At 44.2% G+C, this 15,627-nt stretch overlaps 1 protein-coding gene across 4 annotated transcripts in view; it reads right to left on the bottom strand.

The window, feature by feature from the left end:
• Positions 1–15,627, bottom strand: part of robo1 (roundabout, axon guidance receptor, homolog 1 (Drosophila)) — a 278,020-nt gene that overhangs the window by 22,435 nt on the left and 239,958 nt on the right. For all 4 annotated transcript variants that reach the window (XM_035623252.2, XM_047335711.1, XM_035623253.2 and 1 more), the window contains 13 exons: positions 15,229–15,349; positions 14,134–14,272; positions 13,826–13,953; positions 9,693–9,701; positions 8,569–8,693; positions 8,162–8,333; positions 6,391–6,596; positions 4,529–4,610; positions 4,263–4,431; positions 4,002–4,168; positions 3,792–3,913; positions 1,795–2,026; positions 786–907 (listed from right to left, as the gene is read on the bottom strand). In XM_035623252.2, coding sequence (XP_035479145.1) covers positions 786–907; positions 1,795–2,026; positions 3,792–3,913; positions 4,002–4,168; positions 4,263–4,431; positions 4,529–4,610; positions 6,391–6,596; positions 8,162–8,333; positions 8,569–8,693; positions 9,693–9,701; positions 13,826–13,953; positions 14,134–14,272; positions 15,229–15,349 — 1,794 coding nt within the window. The remainder of the gene's footprint in view (positions 1–785; positions 908–1,794; positions 2,027–3,791; positions 3,914–4,001; positions 4,169–4,262; positions 4,432–4,528; positions 4,611–6,390; positions 6,597–8,161; positions 8,334–8,568; positions 8,694–9,692; positions 9,702–13,825; positions 13,954–14,133; positions 14,273–15,228; positions 15,350–15,627) is intronic.

The following is a 15,627-nucleotide window of genomic DNA, read 5'->3' as shown; positions in this document are numbered from 1 at the left end:
AAGTAAGGCCAGTACAAAAAGAGCATACATTATTAAGAGGGGGAGGAAGAAGGGAATCAGAAACGTGCTGTAGATTCAAGGATGTATAAGCACAGCTGCAGATCAAAGAAATGACTGCACTTACAACACAGATCTGTCTCTTCATTGTTATACCTTGTTGTTCTCCACTCTGCAATGTTCATGATTTCCTGCCTCCGAAGGGATATCACTCTTAAATCGTGTAAGATCTACTGTATAATCAAGTTTTATGTAGTTTGTTGTCATGTAATGCAGACTTTTATGACCTTTTATTTATATCATTAAAAGTAAATACTCATGATACATTATCTGACACAAAGCCAAACATTTTCTCTCCACTGTACACACAAGGATTGGTCATCACCAGTTAACTACCATCGGAGGGGGAAAAAAAGAGAACAATTGTACCACAGAAATTGTTCCCTACTAGTATTCACCTTGCCACAAGATATGTACAGTAAGTCTGCTTTCTCCACCAGATGGCACTGTTTTATAAGAGTTTGCACCGGCTCCCCTGCTTTTAAGACTCCTTTCTTCTGCCTCTGAGCTTCTATCCACACACCGAGGAGGAGCACCGAGGAGTGTGCGAAGGTGTGTCTCAACCATGAATTCATTACCTTTCCATGGCTGTGCATTGTCCCCTTTCTGCATCCCTGTGTGTTCCTCCTTTGTGTCTATACAGTTTGAGTCTCACTGGCTCACACCTGGGGTTTGGCTGGCTGTGGGTTTGTTTTTCTTTGTTTGTTTGTCGTTGTTTTTTTGGTTACCTTGTACTCCTGGACCACCCCATTTTGTTCCTCTTCTGGAGGGGGTTGCCAGGAGACCACGATGGCAGTCCCATTGTCCCCACTCTCCATCACTGTAACCTCACGAGGAGGGGCACTGGGGGCTGAGGGGGAAGACAAAAGATAGAAAACACATCTTCATACGTGGTACCGATTTTTTTCCCCCGATAGCTGCATGCAGTCTCGCCGTGCCTCCCATCATCCCATTTAGTTGTCGGAATTTGTGCTTTATCTTTGTGTGAGATGGAAGCTGAGGTGAGAACAAAGGACTTATGATAAAAATGACTTCCCTTTCATCCGAAAATTAAGTTTGTTTTTAACAAGTGCTAATGTGAATGAAAAAAAGTGTTTACTCAAAACAGACAGGCAGGGAGTTATGATGGTGGTGTGTATGGTGGTGTGTGAATGTCAACCTGCCGTGCAACAGTAATTAAGCTGAAATAATTAGGAATGCAACATACAAGACATGTGAGTGAGTTTATAAAAACAAGCATTTTTCTGCTTATAGAGAACAAACGTGTGTATAGAGCTACGAAAACAATTATAAATTACACATGAAACAAAGGAGATTCCAGCAGAAAAAGATCAAAACACTCCTACACATGCAAGGCACACAAACACACACACTCTAGTAAACACTCTGGAGTCACTTTTCTTTTAACCGTTTGCTACAGATTGAAATTTGCAGTTGGGTTTCAACCAAACCTCACGAGACTACCACAACCACACCCTATGAAAAATTAGTATAACACTCCTCCCTGAGTGTTGTATATGGTTTTCCATAGGGCCTTTTAAAAGAGCTAAACATCCACTCTAGCACGCCTGAATACACCACATTTGAACCTAACATAATCCTTCCCTCACTGCCTGCTGGGAACAGCTGCTGTATGCTCTCACACACACAAGCTGTGCACATAAAATTGTGTAAACATGGAAACATGCATGCAGTAAAGCACACTTGCAGACAATCGCACACGTTCACATCCCCCACCTTCCTCCAGCGTCTTGCCAATTTTGACATCACTGTCTGTTCCCTGGAATTCATTGAAGAAGGGGCGGACTTTGAATTCATATGTGACGCCCTTCCGAAGCTGCGGCACAACAGCGCTGTCCTCCCCCATGGTGCGCACCTCGAACACAGCCCATTCGCTCCGCTGCAGCCCCTCCGGTGAAGGCCTGTACATCACCTTGTAGCCCTGTATGTACTGAGACTGCTGCTCCACCTAGTCAAAGACAGGAACACAGACAATGACAGTGTCAGCTTGACTTCATTATGTGCGTCACAGTTCGTAGTGGAAAAACATGTAGTAATGTAATCAATTGTATCCTCACTGGATAGATATGTATTCATGCAACTCATACACTAGACGCTGAATGGAATGGGGTGCTAACTCATCATATCGCCCCTCTGCTTATCCATCCATATCTAAATCTCTCTTTTTCGACTGTCTGTCTATGCGCCATTTGGAGCAGCAGCGATTTGTGCAAACCACAGTATGAGGTCATTGGCCAGAGGTTCCTCTAAGTCTGGAGCTGGTTAAATAGGGCCCAGGCTCCCAGAACAGCCTGTCTCATCCTGTCCTGTTCTCCAGTGTACTGACAGGCTGTTGAAGTCAAGGAAGGCGCGGAGAAGCGGATCTTCATACGGAACACCAGAAGTTGAGAATACGACGATTTGAACAGCATCTGTATGTATGTACAGTAGCTAGATACGGAGAATAAAGGTACACGTAAGGGATTTGTCTGTTGGTTCAATCCGGGGATAATTAATGTTGCTTTGTGATCCTGCATGGTTGGTGCAAAGAATAACCACTAACCAGTATGCTAATTATCCCTGTGAGTCCCTGTGGAAGGCAAGCAGCACAGGCTCGTAAAGATTTTAGTGATTTCTGTATCCCTCCCCTGCAAATTATGCTGCCTGCTCAGGTGGTCTTCATTAGGCCTGAAAACAACTATTTGCCATAACACAAAGGAAAATGTAAAACCAAGAAACTCCACATTAGGAATATATTTAACGCAACTGAACCAGGAGCTCAACTACAATGTCAGTCTCCGTCATGCCATGTGTTTTTCTGGAACATTCCATGGTGTCAGGGTAACTGGGCAGTGATGTTTTAAATCAGTCTTGACATGTCACTATCCTTTTAACGTTTCCTCAGTCCCATTCATCACTCACTGTGGCACTTCATAATAACTGGGAACGTAGGGGTGGCCTTATGTCAAAAGGCAAATGGGCTGTTCTTTCCCTTCGTTGAGTCATCCCACAGACTAATATCTACTATGCAAGGTAGAAAGCCATAATGTACAGTTGTGTTGTCTCATAATCTACAAAAAACAACAACCTACACATTAGCCAGATCAGTTTCAGGTGGACATTAGTACTTCGTATTCAGGTTGTACTATCAAAGAAATACCAACACAAGCCACCAGTTCTACTTCTGCTTCCTCGTCTCCCACCTATCCGTTTTAACATCTGTAAGTCATTTCCATTTAAGAGCATGAGTTGGCTGCCTCTTCCTTCTCGCTTGTATTATTTTAACAGCCGTCAAGTGTTTTCAATCTGAGAGGGCACAGACTGGCACGCCACACACTGCTGTACGGCGCTGCGCGGCCTATTGCAGGAGGCCCGGCTCTGTGGTGTAGGTTTTGGGGCGGTTGCATGCTGCATATGGAAAAAGCTGCAGATTTTTGATCTCTGGCCAGTTGACCGGTTCAACCTCATGCCAGATGGATACTAACGACACTGGGATTGTGTTCCAGGCTGCTCTCCGCAGAGTCCTTCCTCTGTAGGTCGCTCAGACGTTAGCACATTAGCTCGGCTGAGTTGCCTGACAAATTGACCATACGTGTATCACTGAACTAACCTTGGAGCTTTGGTGGCCGGTTTATACCAATGAACCATATGGAAACCTGTAACTTACTGCAGCTGTGCGAGAATGTGACAAGAATAAGTGACACAAATGCAGTCATGGAGAAAATGATACTCACTGTCCACTGCACCCTGACAGATGAGGAGGAGAGGATGGTGGGGTTGTGCAGGTGGATCACCACTTCTCCCAGCTCCCTTTGGATCTGACGATGGTCCACACCCTGGCTGGTGGGAGGGATATCTGTGTGCAGAAGAACAGCCACCAAAAATTGAATTACCTCGTCTTGAACTAGAGAAAAACCCAAACACAATAAAAAGCTAGTTCTCACCTTGTGTTTTCACAGCATCAGTGATGGGACTGGGATCACTCAGCCCATAGGCATTGGCTGCCCGTACTAAGAAGAGGTAGACTGCGCTGGGCTTCAAGCCCTTCAGTACAAATGACTCAGTTTTCACATGCTCTGCCAAGGTCTGCCAGCTGCTCCCTGATGCATGACTGTGGACACACAATAGAGGGAATTAAAGTTTAAAAGGTTTCAATAAAGTCATTGAATACTTAGTTCAATGATGGCTAAGTTGATAAGCTTCACCTGAAGGCCTCTATTATATAGGAGGTGGGTGTGGCTCCAGCATTAAGGTTAGGCTTCCAGGAAAGGGTGATGGAGGTGCGGGTAACGTCAGTGACCTCAGGTTTGGAAGGGGCACTGGGGATCAGGTTTGGGTCAGTGGGTCTGTTTGGCTGGACTGGGACTCCGAACTCTAGATGAAAAGAGGGAAACAAACAGGTGAAAGTGGTGCTATTTTTTCCAAAGCAAAAGGCGCTTCATAAAACAGAATAAATGATGATAGTTCTAACCTTGAACCTCTAAATAGGCTTTCCATGAGGCCTCTCCGCTGGGTGTGGAGGCGATGCAGGTGTAGGTGCCAGTGTCACCAAGCTGGAAGAGAATGTTAATATTAGTTACATGGAAATTATTGCAATGTGTTTTACAGATTCCTGAAATGTAGTCTTCTCTCTCATTGCTCTTGCTATTTCTCCCTTCACTGCACTACTTATTGACACTCTCACTCTGTTGGAGTCTGTAGCAGGCAGCTGTCTTTGTCTGATAATCTCAATATCATTTCTTTCACAGCAGAAACTGGGGGGAAAGCAGCTGGAAAGGCCAAATGACAGACCATTCCTAGTCAAATGGAAAGGATTTTCACAGGATCACAGACTAATTGGAGACCTTTCGCATGCGCTGCCATCCCCCCCGATTACCCAACATAAAAGTCACTGCCCCGTTCAACAGATGTCATGACAATTTGCACTGACGATATATGTGGTCAAATCTCGTTTATTCATATGCTTTAAGATAAAAGTGTGTTGGGAAAGTGGGGTGAAAAGAATTGTTATATATAGCTCATGTTCATTTTGGAACAACACCGGAAAGCAATCAGACGGGCCATATTTCTTTCCAACCAGGGCTGAACAATCTTTTAGGATTGGAATTTTAATAAAGGCAAATGTAATTTGCATTGATCTGGATCTACATCAAAATACACACTGTGAAACAATCATATCGTACATTGCCAGATTTTTTTTCCTCCAATGAAAGTGCAGTAGTTCATGAGGAATTAGAGTTGAAAAAAGCTCCTTCCCTCAAAGGAAAGTAACAACAACACAAACATTATGCTCTCTGAACTGCATACATATCGGTCGTATATTCTGAGTGTGAGACAACTAACTCTAATGTGGTTGGTTGGTGATGCATAGTAAGCTGAGGGCTACCGTGCTGGTGTGTAAGTGAAAAGAGAGAAGAGAGAAAAAGATGAATTCAGTGTGAACACGTCCTGACAATGACCCTCAAGGTTTTTTTTTGACAGGTAAGAAAATGGATAATAATAACACTCATGCAACCACATTAATATAATAAATTACCTCACGCATCAAAAACATCTTCATTAAATTGTTGTCGGGGAGAAATGACAATTTCATTAATGCACAGTGCCTGCGGAGTTTACTCGTCTACGGCAGGAGAGCGGTTCAGATGCATCTCCTCCCGCCTGCCTCGTACTGGGCCGAACAATCACACCGCAATCTTGTCACCACCAGTCATGCCAGCATTCATCAGAACACCACAAACTGACGCAAAGTCTGACCCTGTGACGCCTCCATTTGGAAGACAAGACATGTCGGCCCCCCACCCCCCACCCCCCGCTTGCCTCTCACTAAGTGTGTGTTCAGCATCACACAGCTTGCATCTCAAACACACACACACACACACACACACACACACACACACACACACACACACACACACACACACACACACACACACACACACACACACACACACACACACACACACACACACACACACACACACACACACACACAGTTTCTCACAAAACCCACTGTGCATGCTGACAGGAACTACAGACTGTTCGACTTCACAGACTCCATTTCAAACCAACGACGACTGACTGACAGCCCACTGAGGACCGGTTGCTGGCAGGGAACACATGCTTTATTTACCGACCAGCAGGGGCTTTGCTCAGCACATTATGGATGCAATATGTACAACTTTGAAGTTTATTTAAATAGCTTTAGACATTAAACGTAGTGCAAGAGTAAATCCTTTCCAAATGCCACAGAACAGTACGGGGCAGTGTGTTCATTTAGCTTGATGTTAAAAGGGATCCAAGTGTGTGTGTACATGTGTCCAGGAGTCTTACCTTTGCATAGCGTATCTGCAGTGCACCTGTGTCCAGCTGTTTGACCCTGGAGTCATGAGTGGACACCAATACACCATCCTTCCTCCAGAGGATGGTAGGGGTGGGGTTACTCGATGCCATACAGTTGAGGACCACTGTGCCATCCACAGCCACCGTCTGATTGGTCGGGCCTTGTCGGATAACTGGCGGCGGGCGGTCTGACACCACTGTGGAGGGAGGGAAGAATGAACAACTATGTGGGGAAGGGGAAGGTGCAAAACTGTGAAGGTGTTCATGTGGTGTAACGGAATGAAAGAACTGAGGATTTCCGCAATTACATCCAGCTTGTGAGAGAAAACACAAAAGGCAGAGAATAGTGAGAATCTAACAAACAGCATGTCGCAATGTAAGCAAGTGAAAACTGCAAGCGTTGTAGGAGAGGAATTAAATCCAATTTCAAGAACTGGAAACAATTTTCTAATCATTCAGCAGCAGGAGTCAAACTCGGCCAAATAAAAGCAGCGCAATTAAAATGAAACGGCCTCAGATACTTCAGTCTTCTCGCTGCAGCTCCACCAGATGCCTGGCACCGAGCGTACAAGCGCTCGCGGCCAACAGTCCCACGACCCATCCCCCAGCCATAAAACACAAAACAAGGGAGAAAATGCTTCGAAACATCTAGTCAGAAAAGACACTGTTATTAGCATGAAGGCGGTTAGACTCCTGCTCCCTGCCTCATGGGCAACAACAAACGAAAAAGGCAGAGAGAGAGAGTATGTTATGTTTGACAGAAAGAAGAGAAAGGAAGGAAGAGGAGACAAAGGGAGAAGATGTAGGAGAGACTGAAATTATATGCACCCAATAAATATATCTTCATATGCATCCCTCTGATTATTATTATTATTCATCACACTATTGATGACCATTGCTGTCAGCTCCACTGATTTACTAGCAAGTTACATTCAGCAAGGAGCATTCAAATTGATACGCAACACAGAAGGCAACACATGATGATGTATGTGTGTGTGTGTATGGATCCTCGGGACCATGCTGCGGTGTAATCTGTGGGACACTTTGTCTTTGCTTTTGTGCTTGGGATGGTGCAATTACTAAAACACTGTCAGCGTGACCTGTAATTACTACATCTGCCTGCGGAGAAGTGGTGGCCTCAGCGCGGCCTGCTAACTTTAATAACTGTTATTATTATCCAGAGAGCACGACAGAACGAGAAGGAGAGGAGGAGAGCGTATCATTGTAGGTCTGAAATGAAGAAGGATGTTTGGTAAATGAAGGGATGAATCTAGGTGTGTCATAGACAAAATAATATCTGCCCAGATCTCTGAAGAGATTGGTGGAAATGAAACCAAGGCTAGTCCACCAGGCTGACGGGGATTGGCTATAGCAGAGTAATTAGAGGATCCAATCCAGACCTCACCACACGGCCACAGTCTTCCAACGGTAGACAGCAGCAAGCCAACCATGGAATACCAAAGGAAACATTAGCCAGTGTGAAGCCAGTGAAGCCAAATACTGAGCCACGGTCTGGGTGCACAGGCACCAGAGAGTCTCTACCTCTGACAGGAACACACTGAACAGGCCAGACCAAACCTCACAAACCTCAATTCGGATATTAATATGCTGTACAGTAGGACCATGGCATTTCAGATGAAGAGCTTTATCCTCATGAGCCAAAGATTATCTGAAATACCAATATTCATCCACTCAGTGTACCTCTAATTCTCCCTCAGCCTTTGCTGTATGCATAAACTGTATTTAAAGGACTGATGCTTACCATCAGTGACCTCTAGCAGAGCCTTGGTTATGACACTGCCAGCGATGTTGAGGGCCTGGCAGCTGTAGTATCCCATGTCTGAGCGTTCGGCATCAGTGATAGTCAGATCCCCAGTCTGAGACACAGAAAATCTGCTGGAGGGTTGAGGAGGCTGGTAGGAGAATAGCAGGTTCTGTGGGGTACGGAAACAAAACACAATGTCATGTATTTGGCTAAAATATATTAACTGGACAGATTGAACATTTCAGTCCAGAATTAATGCTATGTACGCAAACATCTGTCTAGTGAACTGTGCCTACAAAATAGTTATTTCCAACAGCTCCAAAAGTGAGTATGCCACTGAGTTTTCCATCTGGATAAAGGAGCATTTTGGAAAGAAAACATCCATCATTGTTGAGTTTGCTTACCTGACTGCCTTCCCGCTGCCAGAAAATGGCTGGCTGCGGGTTTCCAGTGGCCTCACACTGGAAAGTGACGGTTCTGCCAACCCCAACCACCTGGTTCCTTGGTCTCACCACAAATGCCGGGGGCACTAAAGGACAGCCATGACAATGGTTAGCCATTGAATAGACAAACATGCCATAGTATATTATTATAGTTGTCATAATATTGCAGTAACAAGTGTTACTGCAATATTTGAATGAGGGTTATTTGAATGAAAGACAGAAGAATTTTGACTGCAGCTCTGGTCCTCGAAGCCAATTCAAATTAATTCTTTGGGGAACGGGCTCTCTTTCAAAACTTTGCATAGTGTGTACAGAAGATTAGACAGTATGCTGATCAAATTCAAAATGCAGGCATATAATAGATGTAATGAATAGGAAAAACAAACAAAAACAAGGGTTGCTCTAATGCCCCTGTATTTGCATGGGCAAGGGCACCATTAAAATTTAAATGGAAATGGGGAATAAATTTGAGCCATCTGTCCACACTGACACCCTCCAATAGCACAGACCCCAACCGGGATGCAGTATCCATCTTAACGACAAATTCCATTTCAGACTGAGTGTGGTGTCACAGCCCAATGTCACCCATGCACCTCTACTGTAGACACAAGGCCATGCTGGTCTGATAGGCCATCTATTTGAAGAGACACACCCTGAATCTAGAGCTCCAGAGGCCGACCAGTTTACATGTTCATTTCAAAAGGACTACGGATATATCCTCAAATGTATTAAATCAAATCCAATCAAATTCAATCCATTTTTCACAAGAGCTGTGCTACACATAAATAAAAGCAATCTGAAAGCTGTCATTTGAAATACAGACATAATTTGTCCATGAATAAGATGGGGTGTTTGGTAATGCATAAAGGGGAAATAATAGAATGAAATGATGCGGCTTTACCTTGAGGCCCAAGCTGAGCATATTTTACCCATTAATGTCCTTTTGTCACTGTTGCCCATGACAACAGAAACATGAGTGCTGATTGGAGGGTGGAGAGGTGATGGGAGGAGGATGAAGGGGGGTTGTGACAGCTTCCTGTCTCTGTCAGGGCGGTGAATAGGTGACGGGTGACATTTCAACTTACCAGACACGACTAAAAAGGGAACAAAAACACAACAACAAAAACCAAAAGATGAATAACTTAACAACACACAGCATGACAGAGAAGAGTGATAAGGAAAATAACAATGTGATGTCCATGAGTACAAATCGTGTTATTATTATTCAGTGAACAAAAGACATGTCATTTTTTCACCCCCGATTCAAACCCCAGGGACCACATGATGCACACAGCACAGAGTGATTACCATGAGTGACCAGGAATGCACACACACAAGAAAATAAACTGAAGAACATTTTTTTCAACATTCCTTCCATAGACTTAGGAAATGCTCCAGGACGGGAAAAACAAAATGCCAAAAACACACAGACAGTACAATGAAACACATTCGACAGATGTTTAATGCCTCGCAACATCACGCTTTGTTTACTTTCTTCCGCTCTCTGTGGGTGTAATGTGAAGGTGAACGTCCCTCTGCTCCTAACACAGTTTAGAGCACCCCGAGGAGCCGCTAGATCACAGCCCCTCACAAAACAGCCTTGCCAATGTACACACAGTCCATAAAAACACAAGGTGAATGTTAACTGTCACTCTTTGGCCATGAATCTCCCCCGGCCAATCACTCACCTTATCTAATCTGTCTGCTCCAACAGCTCCCTCGGAAACATAAACGCTGTCAGTCAGAGTAATGACCGACCCCTCCCTCCTCCCCCTGCTCATCACTGGCCTTTAAAATGCAGATAAGACTTACATCAAACACTCCCAGGAGAAGACGCACACCCTATCTACGTGCGAGAAGCTCGACATAAACACAATCACGAAAACATGTACAGCCACCAAAAAAAAAAAGAATCACCTACACACATCCATTCATGTGTGTCAAAGCCTTTAATTAGGGAACCCTACCTCTACCATGCTGCTGTGATCACAGTTGTGGACCTGGGGGAGAGGTGAGCCTTAAATCTGACCAGGCTACTTTGTTGTGGACTCTTTGCTGGCTTACAGCACAGGTAGTCTCCATCAATAAGCTGATCAGAGCAGCAGAGGAAAACACACTGAGCACTGCGGCCTCCAGCCCAACAGGAGGCAGACTTTGTACCAAAGACTACAGCGGAGATAGGGATAGGGGTGCTGCTGTTCAGTCTGCCTGACATCTACACAAGGATGATTTATAGTTCTGCCTATTGGACGGACTGGTGCACGCTTTAAATATTCTGCCCTACTGCACAATGGTGGTTTGTTTAAAGGTTGAGACCAATTAAATGCAGATATACAGAGATAGAGTGACACAAAGCCTTAGCTCTGGCACCTGACCAGGCTTTTATCATCACTGTAACAGTACGAATGGGTTAGGGTTAGGGGAATGCTGACAAAAAAAGGACCTCTCATTCACTCTCACATGTTGGCACCAGTTCCAAGTCTCCTTCCAGACCCTTTACATGGGTTATTAGCAACCCCGCTCTGGGGACTGCCATTCCATTCAAGACCTTTTCTACACATAAATCACTGCTAACGAAAAACTCAACCAGCTAAGAAAAAACATTACACGTTGATTTTCTGAATTCTGTCCAACAGAGTCTGAAAAAATATTTTGTTTACATTCCTACGGTGGAAGTACGCTGGTGAGGTTTAATTAGGAAAATACTGTATAAACATTATCTAACCAAACCAGACCCTAATCAAAATGCTTTTGTCTGATCTTTAAATCTTTAAAAAAAGAAACATTTGCTACTCAAATATGCTCACACCCAAAGGAGACTTATTAGCTGAACAACCCATCTCACACGTTCTCATGTGGCTTGGATGAATGATTTTTACGGTGAAACTACACCACTGGGTGACTCGGCCAATTATGTTCCTTCCATCAATCAGTGAAATATTTTACTTGACATATTTATAAGACCAGCGGAGGTGTAGTAGACTGACAAACACATGTGTAAGACTATAATTCACTGATTAGGTTAGTAACGCGAGCAGAGCACATTGAAAGGAAAATAGCCCCGGGCGCCTTTTGCACAATGTCGGCATTATTCACTGACAATCTCACTAGAGAAGTTGTGAAAGTCTCCCTCTGTCCACACAGAGCCGGATTATTCTCATAAAGTATCCATCAGCTCTTTAAAGGGATTTGCTTTGAAGGACTATATCTTCAATACTGTTGTGTTTTGCTAAATTTCAAAATCAGTTACCCACAATAAACTGCCATGACAAGTACATTGCAAGGAATGACTTCTATGTTTAATCACAATTTAATTCAGTGGCTTTAACCATTCATTTACACATCAGAGCAGCTTTGGCAAGAAACAGAACAAAAACAACTTGTGTTCAAAGAATATTTACGTCAAATCCACTTTGGCCCATTTTATTCTTTTGGTGGTGTAGTCCTCTCTAACAGTCGCTCACCACTGAAATGATTTTACAAGCTGCCCGGTTATTCTTGTGCCGGGGCTCAGCAGTCTTACCATTCTTTGACTCTTGATGTAGAGCGACAGCATTGCCCACTAAACCCACTGACTAAACTCTCGCCCCCCACACCACTGTTGTCTTCACTACTACAGCGACATCTTACTACCTCTACATCGTTTTTGCTAGTTTGGCCTGTTCAGACCAGCAATTACCCGTCTTTTCTTTCCTTTCCTGTGCCCGCATCTGTAATTAGAAGCATGTCATTTCCGGGCGTGGGACTGTGGCCTGCTTGTCTTTAATTAGCTGGACTGTTCAGTGCCCACAGCTCCCCTGGCCTCCTCATCTCCTGGTTTGGAGGAAACTCAGGGAACTTATGGGAAGGGTTCTAGGAACTTTGAGGGCTCGAAGGTTCAGGTCATATTTGACTGTGACAAATATGATTTATGATTTATGTCATACAACTATCCTTGTCACCTGGTTTTGCACTTTGAGAAAGCAGCAGCCTTTTTGCTTTAGGTCTATTGCAGAGGTTCTTCTTTGCTCGACTGTAATCAGGTTAAGTGCTTTTACTTCAGTTTTCACGTATTTCTTACTCTTATAACACGGGGGTTGAAGGCTTAATGTATGAAATTAGGGTCACAGGCTTGATTCTGCGTGCAGGCCACAGGGAATTGGCCTGAGGTTAAGACATTTCATTTCCACTGAGGACAAAGGAGGCTTAAACATTTCAAATACGATTCTAAGCCAGGAGAACATCATATTGAACCAGCGCATCAATGCTGCTCCCTTTCATTAACTAAACTTTCATCAGGGAGAGGGGAGAGAGTGGAAAAAGCAATAAGAGAAGTAGATATATTGATGGGTGTATTGGCAGGTGTGTCTAATCTTGCTCCTCCAATCTGAGGGTTGCTGTCTTGAGGAGAAAATCAAGAGATAATTGCCAGGGGTAGCCATGTGGAGATGAAGTATCTGTGTTTGCAGGTGGGGGATGGCAGAGTAAAAGAATTGCCTTGTCTCTTTATATCTCTGCTAGGCTGACTTCTGGGAGTGACATTAATATGACTGACCCCACCACAGAAACCCCTCTCCCCCTCTATCCCCCTCACCGCAATCACCCACAGACCCGTTCTGCATCAGTGGTGAGCCGCCACCAATACCAACATATTCACTGTTCGTCTGTCCAATCCCAATCTCCCAATGCAGTCAGCCTCTTCCTCCTTGTCTCCTTTCTTCTCTCACCCGACTCCCAGCATTCCCATTAGTTTGGCGTTAAATAGCCCCTGTGTTCCTGTGACTCTCAAGAGAGTTTGAGGGTGATCCCAGCCCCCAGTTCCTCTGAATGGGTTCTTTCTGAATGTTCACACTCTGTGACCGGATGCTTTATATTCCAACTGCGTTAAGAAGACGTCCGATGGAGAGGACCACAGGAGACACAAAGATATTCCATAGGTTCACACATAGTGCTATATGTCTTAAAACGTGAAGGAGGACAGGCCTCCAGAGAAATGCCACTTGTGTAGGTCAAATGAAATCAATTGCTGTTGAGCTCCCATATGCACAGCTCTACAGCTGTTATGGATTTTTGCGTTTCTGTTATTATAAATCAATCAACTAATTGAGAGAGAATAGTTGAAACTGATGCCCATGTACTACCAAAGCTGAATGTTATTATTGCCATGTTGCTGGGCCAAATTGCATTGAATTTAGAAAGGCTGTTCATGCAGCTATGAATTAAATATTTTGTGTCTTACCGTGGACGGTGAGCGTGGCCGATGCCTCCGCCTTGCCCACCAAGTTCTCTGCCACACAGGTGTAGGAGCCCACATCAGCCGAGGTCAGGCGACGGATCTTCAGGGTGTGGTCCTCACGGATCTCATATCTGGATATAAAACAGGGATTCATGTTGTCAGAATACAATTTGACACAAAAAAAACGTCTGCACAGAATCAACACAGCATGTGTCAGCTCACAGCACAGACAAAAGTGAGCAGTGGACCAAACAAAGAGGGAGCAAGGCATTGTGTTGTGAAAGGTGACCAGTTGTTGAGTCATACAGTACCTTCCTTTGGGCAGGTCACCATCGTCTTTCCTCCAGCGCACGGTGGGAACTGGGTCACCGCGGGCCTCACACCTGAACTCTACACTTTGGTCCACTAACACCACCTGGCTACCTGGGCGACGAACAAAACTGGGGCGCTCTGCAAAGAGGAAAAGAAATTAAATATCACAAAGAAGAGAATGGTTAAACTAGAATAATGTTTTGATTAAGTTAAATATCTGTCGCTTTGAATCAGACTTTAAAGCCAAGTTTGTAATTAAATTAAAACTAGATAAACCCGTAGACGAATAAATCTCTGCGAAAAGCTTAATTGAATTAATGTAGTTTGAGGTGTGTCCTGAAATGAAAAATGGATTTGCAGAACACAGGCCAGGAAATAATAACTTTGTATTATGGTATAAGACCTGACGCAAAGCTTAACCCGTTTTGTCACCTTGTTAGCCACAGAAAGTTAAAGTCCAGGGCTGACTCAATCTGGTAACCAAATCGTCGTGACAGCACCTTCAATGTTTTTTTGGTTGTTTTTTTTTGATTGTCTACCCAAAAACTAACCAGGGCGGTTGATGATTAACCAGTTTCTGGGTTGGATACTCACTCATATAGACATACACCCAAGCCACGAGCTGGCCTCATTTCAGCGCCGACGGTATTATTTCAGTGTAAGTATTATCTTTACCAAACTGCCTTTGTGGTTTTTCCTTGTGACAGATTATAAGAGGTCTCTGAGGGGAGGGGGGTGGAGGAAGTGGAAAAAAATGCTGCCGATAAAATCAGGAGTCTGGACATGCTCTCTGCTTGGGACACAGGCGAGTACCAGGGTCAGAGGTCACTCATGGTGAAATAGGGGGCAGCTGGTGAGAGGAGGGAAGCTTCTGGGGTCAGTGTGGGATTTGTAGTAAGGTGTGAGATTGGAGGTCATCTCACACTATCTGATAAAGGTCAGTGACACCATTTAGTTCCCTGGGAGATAGACAATCAAAGCTGTACATCTGGATTGTGTTTCTCATCGCAGACTAACAGAAAGAAAATGAGTGTGTGGGTTGTATGTGGACACAAAGCAAAGACTGACTGAAACACTCTGAAACGGTTAATTACCTAGCACTGTAAGTTCAGCTACTTCACTTTCACGTTCTCCAACCATGTTCGTGCCGACACACACATACTTCCCAGCATCACTCTTCCGGGCGTTTGTGATCATCAGCTTCCCTCCACGTATCTGAGGGAATAGAAGAGGAGGTGAGAGGCTAAACACGGAGAAGGAAAGCAGCAATGTTAGAGTCGGAGAGACACTTGGGGCCTGTGGTTGACACAGACACAGAGAGAGAGAAAAAAAAAAGAAAATAGCATTACTCAAACATTAGCAAACATTTCCTGAATGCTCTCAAGAATGCCTGTGAGTCTTTAGTTTCCAAAAGGCCATTACAGCACGATGATAAAATGTACTCACAAACACATTTGCTTGGTGCAAGAGATACTTTTGTTGTTGTTTTTTGC

This window comes from Scophthalmus maximus, chromosome 11 (assembly GCF_022379125.1).
Source record: "Scophthalmus maximus strain ysfricsl-2021 chromosome 11, ASM2237912v1, whole genome shotgun sequence".
NCBI lineage: Eukaryota > Metazoa > Chordata > Actinopteri > Pleuronectiformes > Scophthalmidae > Scophthalmus > Scophthalmus maximus.
This window is presented reverse-complemented; position numbering and strand designations above follow the sequence as displayed.